This window comes from Lycium ferocissimum, chromosome 7 (genome assembly GCF_029784015.1).
Source record: "Lycium ferocissimum isolate CSIRO_LF1 chromosome 7, AGI_CSIRO_Lferr_CH_V1, whole genome shotgun sequence".
Taxonomy (NCBI): Eukaryota; Viridiplantae; Streptophyta; class Magnoliopsida; order Solanales; family Solanaceae; genus Lycium; species Lycium ferocissimum.
Genome location: NC_081348.1, coordinates 17,478,402 through 17,501,039, shown reverse-complemented (window position 1 = coordinate 17,501,039; position 22,638 = coordinate 17,478,402). Strand labels below are relative to the sequence as shown.

General features: G+C 37.2%; 1 protein-coding gene across 1 annotated transcript; it reads right to left on the bottom strand.

The window, feature by feature from the left end:
• Positions 1-177: 177 nt before the first annotated feature.
• LOC132063565 (uncharacterized) lies at positions 178-20,995 on the bottom strand. The gene is made up of 15 exons (XM_059456158.1): positions 20,736-20,995; positions 19,559-19,789; positions 15,653-15,967; positions 15,025-15,132; positions 11,791-11,980; positions 10,818-11,080; positions 9,844-9,973; positions 8,591-8,661; positions 6,851-7,108; positions 6,695-6,771; positions 4,873-4,964; positions 3,890-3,972; positions 3,513-3,584; positions 843-968; positions 178-568 (listed from the first exon to the last, which is right to left on the bottom strand). The coding sequence occupies exons 1-15, from the start codon at positions 20,865-20,867 to the stop codon at positions 530-532; spliced, it is 2,187 nt and encodes a 728-aa protein (XP_059312141.1). The 5' UTR covers positions 20,868-20,995; the 3' UTR covers positions 178-529.
• Positions 20,996-22,638: the final 1,643 nt, after the last annotated feature.

Here is a 22,638-nt window from a genome sequence, read left to right as displayed (position 1 = left end):
GAAAAGGGAAACAATAACATAAAAGCAAGCTCTTATGAAATACTCAAGAAGACACCAAAAGGTATCATGATTTCAATAAAACGGTTCTACCGTTTCAGTGAAAAATCAATATATAGAAGCTCAAAAATTGTTTTACGGCGTTTAACTACCAATTCCCTAGTAGGAAAAAATGTAAGCTTCATTGCAAATTCCTTCACTGTTTGACATTTCTGCACACAGTTGACATGTTGAAGTGTTTCCTTAGACAAAATTCTATTGAAACAAAACTGGCCTCTCCAATTGCTACAATATAGACTACATGTAAATTGGACTTCAGTTTCACTTTAGATGAATTATTTCAAAGTCAATGATTATACAAGTGTTGAAAAAGGTATAAATGACAGATTTAGGTTGGGCAACGGACAAAAAGGTTAAGGCTTGATTCTCAGCTGCGGCAGGTTTCTGAGGTGATTAACAATTTCATCTAAGGGCGAACTGTGAGGTAGCTATAGGTTGTTGGAGCAGCTTAAATGTACGGTCTCTATTTGTGTCACTCCTCATCCTCTTCTTCAGATGCTTCTTTGAGCCACTGCAAAGAAGATCAAAGTTCATAATCTGCGCAGGCAATATTGAAAAGACAAACTTTGCTTTTCTTCCCTTTTTCATTGTTTACAAGTTTGCAAATTACTTATTCATTTTTCCTGAGCGTTGGTTGATCAGGAAGTGGGGAGAGGTTGGGATGGAATGAGTAACAAGATAGGTTAAGTAGATCAATGGTGGCAAATAGACCAACGAATCTTCAAGATCACTGTGCAATATCGGCAGGTCATCTACATGCAAAGTTTTAACTGCTAAGTACGAACCTGGATAAATTTTTCTGATTTCTTGACAAAAATCTTGTCTGACTCCTCTGCTCCTTCCTTTTCAGAAGCCCAGTCAAGTATGGCCTCTTCTTGTATAATTTCTTGATCGTACAGATGATGCAAAATCTGTGGAGGGATAAAACAGAATAATGATATTTAGATTAGATGGATATTTAAGTAGGACAGATATACTTCTGGACAAATGAACAAAAATGAATCAATTGGATTTCCCATAGTCAAACAAATTAAACATTTGTTTCGTTGATTGACAAATGAAAAAATTGTTTTGAAAGGCATTTCTAGGGTGCCTCGGGGCAAGGCAGGCAGGCAGGCACAAAACGTTCACTTAGGCACAAGACGCCTCATTGAAGAGGTGTACAACCATCCATTAGTACTAGATTACGCTTTAAAATTGCTGCTATACTCCTCAGAGCCCCCACCCACCCAACCCGCAAAACCAGAACTTCCTTCCTAATAGTTAACAAACAAAGAACATACCCAGTATAGTCCCACAAAATAGGGTCAGGGGAGGGTAGAGTGTACGCAGACCTCACCCCTACCTTGATAATAGTTAACAAGATCTTTATCAAAGTCGTGAACTCCATATGTTTGGAAAAACATTTAGATTGTGAATGTGAGCTTGTTGTGACGAACAAGTCGTTCTTCGTGTCTTCCATGAAATTACATTTGGTGCTGTCTTAAGAATGTTATGAAATGCTTTTGTGAAATATATTGACTCATGATTTGAAATATGAAGGAATCACCTCATGTAATATTTCATAAATGATTTGCGAATATGTTTCATGAACGATGAATATGTTTATGTTAAAAACCGTTTAGTACAGCATAATTAAAGCGTAAAAATTCCATAACACCTGAAATACCCTCATCAGCAAGCAGCCATGTTGACGAGTGCTGCTTGCTAACTCCCACTTGTAGAATAAGAGAAAATATGGTTTTCACATGAGAACAACGTTTCTAAAAGTTATGATCTTTATGCAAGATCCAAGACATGTTTCTAAAGTTATGCTATGTTTTTTTGGGTCTTTTTAAGTTAATTGATAAGTTATGCTATGTTACAAGAAAGGAATATTATGTTGGGCTGTAAGGCCATTTTAAGGACTACATTTTAGGGCCAAACGTTACAAATGATATTGAAAATGTTTTTTGGGAGTATCCTTGAGCCATGGAAAGTATGTTTGGGCAAAAGGGCCCTGGCCCTAAGTTGGGAAACTACACATGCCGGTGTAGACTTGGTTATGTATGTTACTAGCAACCTTAATGTCACATCCATAAAACGTCATGGTGAGACGGCTCAATAGAGTTGATATCTCTAGATCAGATTCATGTCAGATCGATACGGCATTATGGTGAAACAGCTTTGTCTGTCGCGTCGATACCCTCGATAGATGCCATGGTGACTATATTCTATGTAAATGACCAGAGTTGCTCCTGGTTGAAGTTATGATATGTTATATTATGAAAAAGGCTATGGCCACATGGTTAATTTTCGAAGTATGTTACAAGTCTTCATATGCTTTATGCTTTATGATTTATGAAGTGCTCATCAAATTTGAATTCCCTGGGGCTATGCGTTATCGCGGGATACTTCGTGCACCGGGCTGTCCTTTCATACGATTTGAATTGCATCTCTCTCGCATGATGTGTTATTTAAAGTCTTGCCCCAATCTTGAATTCAGGAATTGATGATGCATGTTGAGTACGATGTGGATTTACTCAGCCCCCCATTTAAGCCATAAGCAGATTGGGTCAGGCATTCGACTCCTCCAACATTGTATGATATGCCCCGTTATCATACCGGTGGGTGTCTTCGTGTCCAGTTAGTTGTATGCATTATGTAATCCTTGTCATTAGAAGCTCCATATTCACTATGGGTCATGTAATTATGTTCAGAATAATATCGTGTGTATTTCATGGATTATGTATAAAAGTTCTAAATGATTTTAAGGCTAATGAGCCACATGTTTATGACTTCATGTTCTGACATCTCTGTTATCATGATGCATGGCACTGCTTATGTCTAAGCGTAGAATGAATGTTGGTTTGCTCGATAGTAAGGTAAAGGCATCTGGTGTCGGTCACGTTCCTCCAGATTTGGGGTGTGACATCAACCGTATATCTTCATAGCCACTTACCCATTAATGCTGTCCTTGTTTCTCTTATTTAATTAGTGTGGGAAGCTCGTAAATTGCAAACGGAGACTAAGGTGCAAAGCTTTGTCGGCAAGGGGACAAAAAGAAGGGAACTTCAACTATTTCCTATGAACAAAATTTTCAATTCTAGGCTGAATAGTCCACATAAAACAAGGATATTCAGCTAGTAGTGGAGAAATTTTAAATATTCATATAGTGTTCCTTTATAAATATTATTGATATCGATTATATTTTAACACTATTAACAACTTCGAAAAGGAATTGCTTCTTACTTGTTAAGACAACAAGATTTGCTGATAGCTTTCCCAAATGCAAGATGGTACTAGTATTTAAACATGTGCTACTACAAAAATGTAGTGAATTAGCATTATAGATTGTGTAGACCTAACCCTTTGCTCCGCACATCTAACAGCAAACAGCTTGGAAGACTAATTCAATCCTCTAGAATATAGATTGACTGCATTACTGAAGCAATTTCTAAAACGAAACAACATACCTCTAAAAATAATGGAGAATACTCCCTGGCAGACTCCAAGCACATTTCTTCAAACTTCAATATTACTTCAATCTGACAAATCCAGGTCAGAATATTCATGAGCACCAAACATGTAAAGTAGTTGTCAAACATCTTAACTGATGGAAAAACATTACCACTAAGAATTCTAAGAGCCAACAGTTTTTTGGGTAAGATACCAACAGATAGGTGCTATATTAACACACCTCTGATTTTAATTAATTATCTTTCACTACCCACAGCCTCAGGCTGGTAACTTTTTCTTCATTACTTTATGAAGTTCACTTTATTTGGGGAGAGGGGGGGAATTTCTTTACATACAATCCATGAGTAGCAATATATAAATAAAATACACTAACCTCTTCATCAATGCTTGGCAAGTAATATTTCAGTAGCTTTTCCCATTTTTTAACTGAGGTAACAACATTCTTGTACAATTCATCTGAGAAAAGCATATATATGTGATGAATACACAAACTATATAATATAAGCAGGCAAAAAAAAGCATAAAATATTAGACAAATAATATAGCCACTTCCAGAAAGAGAAGAGTTGGAAGAAAAGACGGAAGAAAGTTCATCCAGCTAAATTCTTTATATCTTGCCAAGATGTTAGTATACGAGATTAAGAGAAGGATGAAAATGAACATTTTTTTTTTTTTGATGACATGGGAACCCGCAGCCGCTATCCTTTGGGTGCGCACAGGGTAAACCCAGCTCCTGTGCAATAGCTCACAAACCACACAGGAGAGGTAAACCGCACTAGGCAAGCCCCGTACGATGAGCTTCGAAACTGAGACCTCCATTAGGAAAGCTCCATGCTCAACCAACTGAGCCACCCTTGCGGGTAGATGAAAATGAATATTTAAACTCAGTATCTATACCAAATCATATTTATAAAGCAAAATACGAACAAACAAGTACAAATGCACATACACAGCAAACAACAGAACACCCACAAAGAGTAGAGATTAATCTCAGTAATTGGAAGTGGTAAATCACAAGACAATACCATGTTATTGACCTTAAAAGTGCCATTTGTAATTGGCTTATAGCTTTAAGGCCACATAGCTTCAATACTTGACAGGCATATCAAATGATCGTTCAATTTATGCAACAGATCTCCATTTGGTGTTGACATCCAAGTTGACAATATGAATATGAATCTACACTTTATAAAGGAATTTCTCTCTTTGATAAAGAAAAGGAAAATTAGCACCGCTCACCACAAAATGCCAAAAATCCAGCACTCTGTGTCAAAATTGCACTAGAAAAAGCAACCTAACAGATGGATTACAACAACCTGGGATATTGTGAAACACAAAAATAGAAGGAAAACTTACTAGGTGAGTCATGTGGAGTATCCAATGCCAATTTCATCACTGAATAAAATAAAGCACCAGCACAGTCTGCAGATGCCATATTGTATGACAACCTGCAATGAAATAGAGAAGGAAGGCATAAACAATCTGAACAGCGAAGATTGCACAATAGATTTTTTTTTTTTTTTTGGGCAAGACGATAACCAGAGAGATTTGGCATTTGAATCACATCTCTGTCCTGCAAAGCATTTCTCCAAAGCGTATTTAGCACTTAAGATTCTACTGTCTTTACATTTACACTAAATGTGTTTGGACTGTAAGCATGAAACCAGTCTAGATAGTAGATATCCATGCCAGATCTCATATAGTGACATGGCAGCTTGCTTTTATGAGATGTAAGGATATAGGTTCAGCTCAAAGTATTCTTTTGATAGACTCACACCGAGACTTTTTCCCCTGCTTCATTCATACCTCATTGTACTCTTAAGATTCTACTGTCTTAAGAATATAGGTTTAGCACTTAAGATTCTACTGTCTTTACATTTACACTAAATCTGTTTGGACTGTAAGCATGAAACCGGTCTAGATAGTAGATATCCATGCCAGATCTCATATAGTGACATGGCAGCTTGCTTTTATGAGATGTAAGGATATAGGTTCAGCTCAAAGTATTCCTTTGATAGACTCACACCGAGACTTTTTCCCCTGCTTCATTCATACCTCATTGTACTCTTCCTATCAATCAACTATACCCCGATCCCAAATTAATAGGGATCTGACTGAGAGCTATTTGTATCCACTGGACTTTACGTGGATCGTTATCATTCCAATCTTAAATGAATTGCCTTGAGAGGAAATTTAGAAGTTCTCTAAAATTAAAGGGTCTCTAAATCACCCTTGGTTATACAAGCATATACATCTTTAGCCAACATAAAAAGACTCCTGACAAATAACAGACCGTGCGTGATCTTGAGAATGACTTCTGAAGAAAGTCAGAAATTAAAATGTAACAACAACCACCAAGCCGCAATTCCCTAGTCTTTCTTCCCATGGCAATATGTTTCTCCTTCTACCATCAGAAATAAATAAGGATAGTGCAGAGTGATAGCAAATGTGAAGATGAATGCAGGTTGTTGAGGTAAAGCCACGAGGCCACAAATTTCCTCAGCACAATCTACATATAATCTGGAGGTTTTCATTTTGATGTTTACTAATACTTTCTAGAACTCAATTCATCCTATTATGTCCTTTCAATTGTACTTTGAAATTTAGGGTCTAACCAGAGTAAGACAAACAACATGAGACCAGGGAATTCAACCACAGAAAGTCGGCATATACTGTAGAGAAGTACAATAATGAAAGGAAAGGTCAAAGGCAAGAGAAGCAAAACACTCTCTCGCAGGAGATAGGCAACAAAGTAGGACCGCAAAATACATACTTGAAGATGGTAAGATGTACAAAAATACCCTAAAGAGATGTGATGGAATTTTAACTAAGAAATAGAAGACGGGAGGAGGAGAGAAAGGCGCTGCTTTAACCTTGCAAATATAAACTAAGTGAAGTAGCACTTCGACCCTCTTTGGTAAATAGAAGCAGAAATTAATGAACTGTTCCAAAGGGCTAAAGATGGAACTTTTTTTTTTTTTGATAATTAGAGATGGAACTTTTCGGTGCACACTTATCACCCTATAGAATATACAGAAAGTTGAAATCATGTAGTAAAACTGGCATGGAATAATGCGGCAACAGGAGGGAAGATCTAAAGTTAATTCCATGCAAAAAGCTTTTCTCAAGACACCATATTCAAGAATAAATGATATAGATTGAATTCTAGTTAACATACCGCAATGAATTAACTTCTAAGATTACATGGTCGTCTGTTACATCTTCCTCTACAGCCCTTTGAAAAGTTGCTTCAACCTGTAATGACAAATGGAGAAGATCTTAATCTATGATACAGTTTTACGAAATGATCATAATTATTCCCATTAAAACCTACTTCTCTTTCAAAAATCACAGAGTCATCTCTAATGTCTTCAGCATCTTCATTAGAATCATTAGTTATAGAGTCAGGTCCCAGTTCTCCAGAAGGTGGAAGAAAAGCACCATCTTCATTTGGTATATCCGCTTCATCATTAGTGATTTGCATAATTGCAACAAGTTTATCCACAGGAATTGGTGCAACAGAATGTTTCCATTCTTCTTCCTGTCCACCCTCACTGACTAGCCATATGAAACCTACTCCTCCATCACCAACCTGGAAAATCAGGATGAAGTATAAGAAACAAACAACAAACGCATTATAATAGCTTTGTCTTTTCAAACTGGATAAGGAGTTTTAGACAGGTGACTCTTATTTTTCCTTTTCTTATAAAGAATTTCAGCCACGTGTTTTAGCGTATCTCTTTCCATTAGTTTTCTATCTTGGGCACCTATGAACAGCAACTCAAAGATTGAATTACACCTAAACGACTTCATAGCACTCTTCACGCACCCGATCAGTGTCACAGATAGATTTAAAAGGCTCTAAAGGAACTTTCTATAGGATTCAACAAACAGGGTAGGAAGTTTCACTTAGTCGGCAGGGAGGACATTACGTCTCCAAAAAAAAAAAAAATGGTTAGAGGGGAGAGGAGGGACATGAAGTGAAAGATCTTCTAATTTTCAACAAAGCCCTTTTAAGGAAATGGTTTTAGAAGATTAAGGATTAAGGACCACACTCTATGGAATGAGGTGACAGCGAAAAAGTACGGAATTGTGGAAGGGAGATGGAGAACTAAAACTATCACATTCCCAATGAGGTGGGGACATTGGAGGAATATTATAAAAGGAAGCGGAAGACTTCATCGGGAACATAACTTTCATGGTAGGGAATGGTAGTAGAATCAACTGTTGGAGTCACAGCTGATTATGAGAAGAAATGTTGAGACTGACATTTCCGCACATTTACAATATCTCAGACCAGAAAGAGATGAATACGACATATTCGAAGATTACAAGAACGAGGAGCCATCAAAACATAAGCGTTAGCAGGAACCTTCTGGACTACAAAGTAGCTAACTTCCAAGGTCTAGTCGAGCTACTGTACAAGCAAAGTACAATTGAAGTACTATAGTGAGTTAAGGATTTTAGGATAAGTAAAAGTACGAGAGAATAAGTGCACTCAAGTTTAGCCACCATAAGAAGAATAACGTTGATGTAAAATTAGACCGGACTGGTTCCTGAACGCAGACAATTCAGATATCTAGGATACAGTCTTCCAGGAGAATAGCATGATAGATGGAGGTGTAACACACAAATTCTAATAAGAAGGTTGAAATAGAGAGTTATGAACTTTTTTTTTTCTTAAAGGATGCTAACAAATTGAAAGTAAATTCTACAAAACAATAGTGACACCAACAATGTTATATGGGAATGTCTATTGGACCCTAGAAGCCCAACATATCCCCAAGATGGGTGTGGTAGAAATACATATGTTAATATGGATGTGCGGGCATACAAGACGGATAAGACTACAAAAGCAATCACATCTGAGAGCAATGCAAGATTGTAGACCTCTAAATCTGATCAATACATGCGCGTATGATGACTAAAAGCCTATTTCACCAAGCTTCTAAAATTGCTTATTTTGAGAAGCACGTTCGTCAAAATAGTTTTCAGATAAGTAATTTTTTCAAAGAAGCATTGTGTTGATCAACTTATTGGAGAAGTGATTTTAGCAGCAAGCCTTAAAACTTACCTCATACTCTTGTGAGTCAGGTAACTCGGTCCTCTCTTCCTCATTCAACTTGTCCAAAGTACCAGAGACAGCTGCGGATAAATCAATTAAGGGTTGTTAATTCATAAACTATAGAGAACATTAAAAAAACACAAGACATCATTTACGAACAAGCACAAGGTGCACATCTTAGGACTCATATTTTACATGAAACTAGTTTGACTCCGCAAAACTGAGAATTGCAACATTTCAACTCAATACTCTTCCAAAACCAAAAAAGGTAGAACTTTATTTATAGTGGGTAGGCTGATAGCCCCCAAGGCAGTTGGACACACTGACGAGAAAGCTTTCTTCCAGGTCACACCATAAGATAAAACTATAAATATTATGGAAAATACGTGATCTACATATATTTCCATTGGGCATAAATACATCACCTATGGTGTTGTCACATCCATTGAGGTGATAGGCCCATGAAACTTTCCCCCTCCATGGTTACGTTGGGGTGTTTAGAGACACTTCATCCCATTTCAGGTCTCGGAATGCGTCCAAACAATAACTTTTATAGCATTGCCCCAAAACGAAAAAATAATAATAAATGGATTCCACATTTAAGTGCATTATATTGATTTGAGGTCTATCGGGAACAGCCTCTTTACTCCACACAAGGTTGGGGTAAGGTCTGCGTACAGCCCACCCTCCCCAAACCCCATTTGTGGGATCACACTGAGGATGTTGTTGTTGTCTTCCCATATTTTAAGCTACTTTATAAACATCCAACATAAACCTCATAACATTACTAGACTCCTTTGAGGGTTGCCATCTAGTCATTTCTACTATGCCAAATTACTTGACCTAGGTTTGATCCTAATCTGTCCTAAAGTTGGGTTTTGTCAAAATTATTGTAGATTTTGAACTTCTCTATTTTGGGCAAATCTGAAAGACTAAAACTTAGGATGTATTAGGAAAGAAACTAGGTTAAGTAATTTGGCATAGGAGTCTATGATGTTTATTTGCATAACTGGAAAACCATTCTCGCATATTTGTTTGGTAGTCCTCAGGGCAAATCAAAATTCAAAAAGTATAGACGAAGAGACCGATTAAAACACCAATATCATTCCACCCGGGTGTCTATCATCTACACCAACAACAACATACCCAGTGTAATCCCACAAGAAAGGTGTCTATCATCTATGGTACAATATAGAAAAATACAAGCCAACTTTATTATCTCACTGCACTAAAATACAATATGCAAAAGTCAGAAAAGTTACATGGACTTTCAGTGATCCCACTACTATTGTCAGCATATTCCAGTTCCTCATCACTATCTTGCTTTATAGGTTGCTGAAGCAAAGAAACCTTGGAGTAAGCAGGTACAAGGAAATTCCTGCCTACCACAACCTGAGGAGTATATATACTATGATTAAATGATTTCAAAGTATAGAAAAAGGGAAAGGCTGGAATTATTATACAGACAAATACATTGATGCAGCCTAAAGAAAGGAGAAATAGGTATGTGAGTGTGCGACATTGGTGTGCAACAGTTATTAAGTTCAACCAAGAACCATTACCAGGGGCAAAGGGCAAAGGCAAATTATGAAGGGAAAAAAATAGAACATATTGTTGTAAGGAGAAACAATTTAAACAGTAACCGGGTGATTAAGAAACATCCATGTCTACACTCAAGAATTTCCATTTAACATAAGATCTCTGCCTCCCTATTGATTTTGCAAGGTCTAAACCCTTTAAGTTAGAGGTGCTTCTTCCATGTTCAAGTGGAATAACCCTCTATGCCACAACTCATGACTTAGTATATTATGAGTTTACCATAAGATAGAAGCCTGATCTTAGGTGTCGAATTTCTGCTTTCAGTTCCTTTTTTTGGAAAACTGGTAACTTATTTCTGCCTTCAGTTTAATATTTCCCTTTTGATGATGAGGATTTTCCATGACATTGAGGAAGGGTGGAAACCCCTGATACGATTTACCATAGATTCATTCGATCTGACCAATTTATTGACAAAGAAATGCTAAAAGAAGCAGAACTGGCACTAGATCTTAGTCAAAAGTAAGAAACACATAGCAGGTAAACTGTCTGTCCAGAAAGAATCTGCTTCCTGAGAGATGATGTCTTGAGGCAACGTTTGCAATGTGTGAATTGCTTAATTGAAATTCATCAAAACCAGGTCTAACTAGTACATCCAGAAAAAAGAACTGTGTTTTCTTGTTTCTTTAATGGAACTTACCTTAAAAGACAAGACGACACCAGGCTCTAAAGCTGCTCCAGTCTTCATTGTCACACCGTCACAAACTATTGAGTGCTTCAATTTGCAGCCATCTTCAATCGTGACATTATGCCATATATAGCAACCTTCTATAGTGACATTTGACCCAATTGAGCAACCTTCGCCAACAACTGAATTCGAAATCTCTGTGTCGTTCCCAATACTGGTTCCAGTCCCGATTACAGTGAAGGGGCCAATTTTGGATGAGCGGGATTGCTTAATTTCTGAAAAATGTCAGGTAAACAACAATTTCAAAAGAGTGCAGAAAAGTTGAAATCTTCACCATCTATACCGTGTTTTTTCACAAAAAGATCCATGCCAGGGTGATATGAGCATAAAATATCACATGTGGACGAATATCAATCAGGAATAAAGAATGGAGACAACTAAAACACGTAGTTCAATTAGTATCCCTTTTATAATTATTACCTTTGTATCTAATAACGCACCAATTCTAGCTTGCTTTATTGCACATAATGTGCTCTAGCAGCAAAATCTTGCAACTTACAAGGACATAAGATGCAATAAAAACCTACTACACCGCAATCTCAAACTAGATGGCTCAGCTACACGAATCCTCAACAACAATCACATCAGATATTAAAGCAACAAAAGCTAAATCCCGCGAACAGCAAAACCTGTTAGATTACCATATTTTTTAAGCCATTATGTGTCTTTTAAATTTCCATCCATCAGTCTTTCTTGCTCAGTATCTAAGTTAGCCGCAGTTCTGAAATTGATATTCAATATTTCTTTTGATAAGGTAAATTTTATTAATGTGGGAAAAAAACTCTAGCATACAATCCATTTACCAAAAAGTAGAGAATACCAGAAATTGATATTCAATATTTCCATCTTTAAAATGTCAATCATAAGTTAATTCACTAGCAACATGTTCTAGCAAACGAGAAGATAAGATGGAATCATTCCTTACCAGGTGCTCGATACATGCCCTGCCTTTCCAATTTAGTAGCAGAATTTCCAAAAAACTGGACATCAGGCACCAAGGGATATGTCCACCGCTGAATTATGTCCTTGCTAATGGTGTCATAACTTCTATAGTTATCAATTCTAGCCGCATAACTTGAATGAATTTCATGAGTGTAGATTTTATAACCCATGATCTGAAAGAAAAAGTAAGTTGAGAATAAAGAGATTAATGTAGGGAGCAAGAAGAGACGATCACCCGCACAAACATGGAGATAGATTTCAATTGATATATTTATAGCTAAAGAAACTGACCATGAAAGATGGATATTACCATGTTTCACTTGAACCTGGGGGACTTCCGGCCTCCTGATTTTATTTTATTTTTTGAGAAATGTAACAAGTATATTCATCGGCACAAGGATGATGCTGGCTTCCGGTCTTTTAGCACTCATTTGATTCTCCATCAACAAAATTTTCTTATTCAATTAAAGGAAATTGTATACTACACACTATTTTCTGCCTTTTAATTAAATGACATTATACACATCATGTATCTTATTCTTAATGCAATGAAATTAGACAAAATTAGACCACATTAAAATAAGGAAGAAATTTAGGTGGATAAGAAGAAAAAATTGAGTATCCATGAGTCTCCAATTTATAACGGACTTCATAGTTCACGAGCCAAAAGACAATTGAATCATGTTTCCAGATCCAACATAAGATGCACTAAAACCACAACATGTTTGGTCAATTACAATTTCTGAGAGGAGCAGAGACATTCTGCAAGTGAGGGAAATAGAATTTTCTATAATGTAAATAACTTTAATTGGGACAACTCTCGTATAAAAGCAGTGTACCAAAAGGTAAAAAGCTACAGTGCTACACTAGAATATGATCCTCTACAAATGAAACACAACCATTCATACAAACAGGAACTTCTATGGATGCACCAAAAGCTGACTAAGAAATATTATAGCCTATTTCACGAACATACAAATTCATTTTCTATCCCCTTAAAAGATTTCATGTTTCTCCTACCACAAGACCCATATCAGTGTTATTAAAAGCAAAAAGCGCAAAAAAACTTTCAGGTCAACTGGAGCTTTAAGCGCAAAGCACAAATAAAGTGTGGGCTTTAATGAAAAAAGGCACAATGGTGAAAAAAATACAAATACACACACACACACACATATATAAAGTGTGGGCTTTAATGAAAAAAGGCACAATGGTGAAAAAAATACAAATACACACACACACACACACATATATATATATGTTTAGTCCAAGGCTAATAATAATAAGCATGAACAACAAATATATGGACAAAGAAATTGTAAAAACATTACGATAAAGTGAAATATCAATTATCTAGCGTCACCTCTTCAAGAGAGGCTCACTGTCAAGGAAAAGTATGTCTTAAGAGCCTTGTTGATGACACTGAAGCGCAAATAAAGCGAGGCGAAGCGCTCAACATGTTTTGAGCCTCGCTTCAGGGCTTAAGGGCACTTTAAGCGCGTCTTTGACAACACTGACCCATATGATGGCTAAGCGGACAATTTTCCGTGCTCTGCACTTCCTCTTCCTTCTTCTAACGGTCAGCTAGGTAACATGTCCTTCACCGGACTAGGCTTCATTGATGGTACCCAGAACCAGTAATACAACCCACCCAAACGAACAACTACTTGGCAATGTAATAACAGGTGATCCACATTTCCGCTTGAACATCTACACATAAAGCGCCAACTAACATATACATTCCTCCTTTTCCTCAAATTTTCAACTATCAGAATCGCCCTCCCCTTGCTTCCAACCAGGCGAAGAAATACACCTTCTAACACCCTAGGAATCCATATTGAAACATGAGGAAGCCTGACTCCTACCTCACCAAAAGCTTATGGTAGTATGATTTTACTACAAAAGAAGCCCAACTCCTACCTCACCAAAAGCTTGTGGTAGTATGATTTTACTACAAAAGCACCATCACTTCTTGTCCCACTTCCACGAGTCCTAGCTAGTGAGTGAAGTTTGTTTGTAGAGTATTTTCACCAACCTCTAAAATTCATCAACCTCCTAATCTGTAAATTCCTTCTAAATCTCATGTACTAGTGAATTTGTCCCTCTTATGCCCTTCGAATCTATTGCACTGCCATCTTTTTTTTAAATAACCATGATATCCAGACCAGCTTGCAAGCACCTCGACTAATTCCACGAGACACCTGCCACCTCTTACCAACACAGATATCGGGTAACTCTGTCCACCAAGTTTAGGACAGATGGGGAAAAATGACCGAATATTTTTGCCTTCATAAGGATTTTAATCTTGAGATCTCATGATTCTTCCCCACTTTATTAACCACTAGGCCACACCCTCGGGTTCTATTGCATTGTCATCTCTTTCTACCTCGAAACTCTATATAAGTGAAGGAAATATACTCGAGGACGTCTTAAGCTAAAACTTTCAAGAGCTAACCTATATTGGATGCACTTGACTATGTTTCCGCTTCTTCAAGTTGGAAATTGCAAGAGTTACAGCTACAGTTTTTAAATGAGTATGCTATTGTCAGTAGTACCGAAAGCTTAAAATATTTAAAGCATGTTTATTTATCTAATTACTTCTCCAATACGCCTCCTCACATGCATACCGGATTATTTTCAATCGCTCCAGACACATGAAAGGTGTCCAGTATACACGAATACAACACCTTTACATACTTTCATACTATGTAAAAAGAACATAAGAATCCAACTAAACTTTAATAATGGATCATTATAGATTCCTAACCTGCTTCCTCATGTACGTAGAACCCAATTTTAGGATTTATACATGAACTAAAGTGTTCATGAACTTTTTTTTTGATCAAGTAAAAGCATTCCTGAACTTACGAGCAAGAGAACGGGTTCATCAAAATTAGATATAATACGGAATTATATATACAACTTGATTAAAAGTTTACATTGCAATGAAACGAACATATTTATTTATTTACTTAGGTCCAACAAAGTGCAAAACTTATGACACATAACTAATTCATTCTTCTTGAATCCCCTTTACACATAGCAAAAGTTTACGAATAAAGACATCAAAACCATTTGTAAGATTTTAGGGTGGAACAACACTAGGAACATTTTTTCAATACACACTTTGAATTATTTTTTAGTTTGACATTTTCTCTTTTCTTGGATACAAGAACAACATTCCTCAAGAGAAATACAAAATACAAAGGGATATACATACATCATCAACGAGCAACCCCTTGACAAAATCACGCCGCAAGTGTTGATAGTCAAAATTATCGGTGAAAAGACTCAAAACTTCTGGGGTGCAAATGTCAATGTAGCAATCCTGCAATCAAGGCTTACCAATCATTAAACACAAAATAAACAGAAAGAAATGACAATAACCAGAAGCCTTCTTCAAAACAAGATGATGGAAGGAAGAATAGCATCGTATGGGAGGAGTAAGCAATGAAACCCAAAACTACCAAACAGACAATAAAACTTAACTACACGAAACTACACACAGTAAAACTTAACTACACGAAACTAACTTTTCTTATTAGTTCATCTATTAGTGGAGGTTTTTACTTGGAAAGAAGAAACAATAGCATTTAAACATGAGCAAATAACAAATAAGATTAGTGAAGTGGACAAAGGTACGTAAATAAATCTCACCAGATGCAATACCTAAACTATGTTAAACCTCCACCAGTTGTTATTGAGCAAATATATATATATATATATATATCATCTTTCTCACGGTAATTAAAACCAGTTCATGCAACACACCTTATCAAGAACATTGCTCAAACTAGAAGCAGCACTAGTAACACTAGACTTATTATAACAAGTGTAACAAAACAAACCTGCTTGTCATTTTGAAGAGAAATGGAAGTATTATCAGTAAGCAATGCCTTGTCAAGAGACAAATATCCTTTAAAGTTATCTACCCTGTCTTCATAATACAGCAGCTGCTTAGTCTCTGGATCAATCACCATAAACAGCTCTTCAGTTCCAAGACGTGATTGGCGAGTTATAGGAGAAGGCTTTGATTGTTTAATGACCATGGTCATTACGGCATTGCTATCCTTTCTCCGTCTCTCCTTATGTTCCTTAAGTGCCTGTGATAGTGACATATTGCTCACAGTATCTCCACTGACGAGGATAAAATCACCGCGTATCTTCAAAAGGCCAAAAGTTAAGTTAGCTAATCATATTGACAAAAGATTACTCTGAATTCAACAATATTAACTCTACAATTTTAAGCACACAGAGAACAGTGAACACAGAGGAGAGGAGAACATCTTCCTCATCTCCGAAAACAACCTTGGACTGCACCTGATGTTCAAAGCCTACTTTTATCTTTTCTCTTTTCTATAACGACAGACGTTCTAACTAACTTGCACGTACCTCAACTATTTTGCCGGGTACCTACTACCTGCACCAGCACAAGTACCAGGTAAGTCTATCCATCAGGGCTAAGATAGATGGGACAAAATCATCTTGCATTTGTTTTTGGCCTCTACTAAGTTTTGAACTATGATCTCCCATGGTTCTCATCCCTTGTTTCATTCATTTTACAACTCTATCTCCTAAGCAAACAATGCTTGCATCATGGATTCCAAAAAAGTTGTGATGATTAATCTAGGAATCCAACCAAGTCCTGCTCGGATAAAGTCATGTTAGATTATGTATTAATACAGCTATCTTACCAGAAAACTTCTCCATATGTGTCCAACCATACAACAACAACAACAAACACCCAGTGAAATCCCACAACGTGAGGTCTGGGGAGGGTAGAGTGTACGCAGACCTGACTCCTACCAAGGTAGGACGGCTGTTTCCGAAAGACCTCGGCTCAATAGAAAGCATAAAAGCATAAAAGCATAACAAGAGGTCGGATAAGGCCAAGAGATTCAAAGTGATATGGAAATGCAAATAACTAAAGCGACTAAGCCATGATGAAGCGAATTGTAAGGAGCGATGGCTATCACGGATAAAATAAGATAATCAAAGTACGGGATAACAAATAGTAGCGAGAAATCAAAGCACAAATGTGACTACTAATATGAAAGGATAAACGTTACTATCTACCGGCCTTACCCTAATACGAGTCCTCCATACCCTCCTATCTAAGGTCATGTCCTCGATGTAGTATGCTTCTTTCTATATCCCGTCTAATCACCTCTCCCCCAATACTTCTTCCGGCTACCCTGCCTCTTCTAAACCATCCAAGGCCAACCTCTCACACTCCGCACCGGCATCCTGTCTCTCCTCTTCACATGTCCAAACCATCTCAGCTCTCTGCTTCCATCTTGCTTTCCACCCAGGCCACTCCCACCTTGTCCTTGATAGCCTCATTCCTAATCCTCATTGCCACTCCAAGTGCTCCACACATCCATCTCAACATTCTCATCTCGGCAACTTTCATCTTCTTCAACGCGAGAGATCTTAACTGCCAACACTCCGCCCATACAAATACTTGGCTCTTGGCCTAACTCACCACTTTGCGTAATCCTTGCCCTTGGGTGCCGTTGTGGCACCTTCTATCAAGAAGATCTAAAACAGCCTCCATTCCATATACCCGCTCCTAATACGATGTGTGACATCATCGCCAATCTCCCCACCGCCTTGTATAATGTTCCACTCCAAGATACTAAACTACTTGTCTTCAATCTAATTCGGGTACCAAGCCTCACTTCCACGCCAAATTTTCGAGGCTTCATCGAATCAGATCATACCGCCTGGGTCCTACTCGCCTTGAATCCTTTAGACTCCAAAGTCTGACGCCAACCTCCCGACAACGTTGACTCCGCTTACGAGTCTCGTCGATCAAGACTATGTCATCCGCGAAAGCATACACTACGGCACCTCGCCTTGAATATGCCGCGTCAATTCATCCATCGCGAGGCAAATAAAAATGGACTGAAGAGCCGAGACATGATGCAACCCCATCACAACCGGGAAGTGCTCGAGTCTCCTCCCTACCGTCCTTACCCCCGGCCTTGGCTCACCATTACATGTCCTCGATCACCCTAACGTACGCCACGGTGCACACCTTTAGCCTCCAAGCATCTCCATAGATCTCCGAACTTTGTCGTAAGTTTTCTAGGTCGATAGATCACCATACGTAAGTCTCTCTCACTACCGTCTTTGCTACGCGGTCTCCTCTGAAGATGGATTACGGCCTCCCGTTGAGCGTCCGGCATGAATCCAACCGGTTACTTCCGAAATAGATACACCTACTCCTCACCCTCATCTCCACCACCCTTTCCCCCACTTTCATAGTATGGCTTAGCGAACGATGCATCATAGTTGTTGCAACTGCGGATATACGCCCTTATTCTTGTAAAGAGGGATCGTTACACTCGACCTCCGTTAACGGGCATCGTTGCGTCTTAAAGATGACATTAAACAACCTAGTCGGCCACTCCCAGACCCTGCCGGGCCGCAGCAATCTTCCAAAATTCTCCGGGAATCTCGTCGGTCTGTCGGCTCTTCCCTTGCGCGTCCACCAACGGCACTTTAACCTTTTCAACCTTAATACTCCTGCAATACCCAAAATCGCGACTCCTCCCTGTAAGTTCTAAATCTCCCAACACAATGTCTTTGAAGCAAGTATGTTAGTGCTTTTCTAGTTCCCGTTTCGAAAGAAGTTATTAGAGAGAAAGTGATGGTAGAGTTTAAAGAAAATATGTTCATTAACATCTTTAAAACCACTTTTACCCACAAAGATGGGCACAGGGAGGATGACAAAATACAGAGACAGAAGAATCAAGAGGAGTTTTTGATCTATGATTTGCACACCTAGTGTTGCTTGTTCCCGATGGTTCGTGAATTATGTGAAAAAGCTACTCCCTTCATCCCAAATGAATGGTGAAATAACAATTTGGGGAGTCCAGACTACAAACTTTCTAACATTTAGAAGTAACTTTAACATGAAATTGTGATTTATAGAGCTTTTATGCCGTATTTAAATACGTAAGAATTATTTTTAAAGATCATGAATCAATGACCATATTCAACAACGACAATTAAAGAGTGTTGACCCACGTACTCTGGAGTCTGGACCCAGCCAATTTTAGTTTTGGACGGAGGAAGTATTATAATAATTACACTTGTTTTAACTTAGCATCTTAGAACTATTGCATTTCCCTATAGTAACATTGTGTGGTATTCTCTTTTGACAACTGGTAAGCCCCTGTAAGTTAGTTGACTCAGCCCAATTGGTCCTAGGTTCGAATATCAGGGCAGTAACCCTATTCCCACTTAAATACCAGGTTTCAGTCAGCGACAGAGTTCGAACTCATGATGTGCGCCCAATCCACACATCTTGCAAATCGTAGGAACAATCTATCTAACCCTAAATCATCTACATGGTACTAAATAATGACCAAGAGGATGTCAATTGAGTATAAATCCTAAAGCATTAGGATCAAACTTTTCTTGTACTATTTTCCTGTGCTTTTTTCAAGAAAACCCCTGGTACTAAATAATGACCAAGAGGATGTCAATTGAGTATAAAGCCTAAAGCATTAGGATCAAACTTTTCTTGTACTATTTTCCTGTGCTTTTTTCAAGAAAACCCCTTATTTCCATGTGATCCTAAAAAGATCTAGAAAGATCATTGATTGTATAATAAAATAATTTGAGAACCATAGGATTATATGCAATGTTCTCTGTTCAATAAGTACGACAACCTGTTACATCTATTAACTGAGTTTTAACTTGAGCGGAAGATGGCAACGTGATAAGCAAATGTCATTACATACCACATGTTGCTCATAGATCAAACGCAAAGCATCTCCTGCACTAATAGCATTGTGTGATTCAATCTTTGTGACTGTAAAGTTTGGTTGGCCAAACCAATTGGACTTATCCAAATAATCAATCACTTGCTTAGAATGAGCACAACAGAAAACAAAAACTTCTTCAACACCAGCAGATTCAAGCCATGCCAAGGTATAATCTATCATAGGGGCATTGACCAATGGTAGCAGTACCTGCAATGCGAAAAACATTAAACTGTAGTACACAACTGTAACTATACATTTTCCAAAACAAATAATTCGAATAGCCACATATCAAATTTGTGTTAAAAATTAACTCTATTCGTACAGTTAGCATTGTAACAATTCCACATCATGCAACTTCATTCCTTAGAGATTGAAACTCCTGACGCATAGAATAAGACAAACAAACATGACGAATACATCTGACAGGTACTATTGTACAGGGATTCTTCATTGCTATGGTTGCCAGACCTGTCTACTTGCCACGTAGTAGTCTTGTCACTTATACTACCTCCAATAATATTATAGTCAAATCGAGAAAGTGTAATGTCCGATGCAGACATAATTATCATTTGAACATTGTATTTAGATACTTAGAAACAACAATAAAGTTAGCACAAGTTTAGATTATTTCCAACTGCTAAATATTTTTTCGACAATGGTAAAATTCTTTATGTTAACAGGTATACTATACCAACTGTATAGTCCCCAAACAGACAATTAAGAAACAAAGGAGCTCCTTATAGTCTAAAACATCAGAAGTGTCTTCTGTTTCCACTAAACATCCCGTTTACACCAAAAATAATAAAGGACTAAACAGTTTCCAATTGCTAAATATTAAAAGAAATGTTTAAAGACAAATGTGGTCAAATTTTACTGTTATTGACTCCCGACGAGCATGAAGAGACAAAAATAAAATCGAAAAAGACTAATTTCCAAGAAAAACCAAAGCTTCAGATTGCCTGGGACACTTGTAGCAGTGGCAAGCCACACCTAAGAAAAATCCAGTATGTATTCATGAAGACACTAAACAATGACAACTGTTAATAAATAGCTATTAATCACACGAGTATTTATCATTAACCCAATGTGACATACGAAAAAAAAAAAAAAAAAGGGCAAAGGAGAAACAGGTAAGTTTATTAAAGCTAGTTACTTTGGGACGTTCAAGAGTGATAGGTCGGAACTTAGTGGTGAAACTATCAGCCAAAATGATAGCTTGTAAAGGGGCACGAGCCAATTCCTCTTCTGTATCTTCTCCTTTGTTTCCTCCCTTCTTTGCCACCATTTTTCGCGTGTGTTTGAGAATAACTGTTTGCGGTCTTTGTGAAACCCTTGCCCTTTCAGTTGAAAAACCTCACTTCAGTTGTGATGATTCGGGTTCAGTTTGCTCAAAGCCTGGGTCGGGTTAACCCAGTTGGAACTGGACATCAATTTGTTTCGGGTCATTTGCAGTTTTGTCCAATTTTGTGCTGGTCTTTAATTTATGTCCTCGTAACAAAACTAAATTTTTGCGTGGCATAAAGTTTGTATTTTCGCATCATATTATCTCATGATTATGCCCCATATCCTTAAAGAATTTATGCCTCACTAGGAATAAATTTAATTTTTAAGGGTAAAAAATAAAAGATCAACCCATTTGAAGGACAAAAATAAAAATCAGCATATTTGAAAGGCAATTCGTGGAATTAAATCAAACGATTTTGAACTTTGACATCAATTTGTTTCTTACCCAAAAAAAAAAAAAAAAAAAATTAAATCTATACTATATTAAAAGCACGAAGGACTTTAGATGTTAATTGAACTTTTTACCCTTCATTAAAAGACTCTACAATATACAAAATCATCATTTACTATTTTCCTCAATTTTTTTTTTATATTTGAAATTATTTAATATTTTAAAATCCTTTTAAGTTTAGGAGTCCTTTTATTTGTCACTAAATTAGTCGGCCGTCCATATGCCTATAAATTAGGTTTAGGAGGCTTATACGGCTTAACACTGGATTCTTTCTTATACGTTCTGGAGTATTAGTCTATTGCTATGTTGTTTTAGCTTGCCTAGCTATTAGTCGCTCGATTATGTTACTCATTTGTGTTTTAGCTTTGAATTTTGTATCGATTTACAATTCGATTCACAATCTTTTACTCTTTCTATTTGCAGAAAGACTGCTAAGAATTAGGATTTTTCTACTACGATTCTGGAGCGGAAGAAAGCTGTGAATAGGCTCATCGTAGACGAGGCGGTCAACGATAATAACTCCGTTATCGTCTTACACTGCTACTGTGAGAAACTTCAGCTTTTGCTCATCAAGGTTTTCAATTTAAGCTTCTAACTGAAACGCTCTATATTGTGTTGAGATTAATGCAAAGTCTTTAATTGTTGGAGTAATGTAACTTCTTTGAATGAATGAATTCCTTTCATTCATGACAAACTCCTGATCTTTCAATGCATTTTTCGTTGAATGGAGGAATAACTCATTTACGATAACTCATGTTATTAAACATCAATAACTGATGTATTGATTTTTGTAATAACATATTGTTTGTAAATGCTAATGCTCCCTATAAATTGAAGACCTTTGAGAACATATCAACCACCAAAAAATTATCCTTTTTCTCTATCCTTTTTGTTTCCTCTAGAATGCGGCAATTGTATTTTGTGCAAAAAATACTCCAACTTCCCGATACGAGTACACGTTTCGGAAGAATTGTGAAACCGTGGGAAGCGACCGTACATGAACGATTTGTACAAGGTGTCGGCCGAAAATCGCTTTCAAGGCAGTGGCTTGCATGACACAGTGTTTGTGATAATTTGGTTACTATTTTTAATTCCAAGTTCAATATCAATATTGTGCTATTTTTCCTAACATATTGTACTTATTGCGGGTTTTTTCTTGATAAATATTTACAAAATTTATAATTATTATTTAGTACAGGTATGTAGTTTACATAATAAATTTCATAATTGATGGCTTGTGGAGTCCTTTACTATTACTACTAATGTTACTAATTGCTAATTCTATTTGTACTGGACTGCCTCACAGCTGAACCAAAAAGAC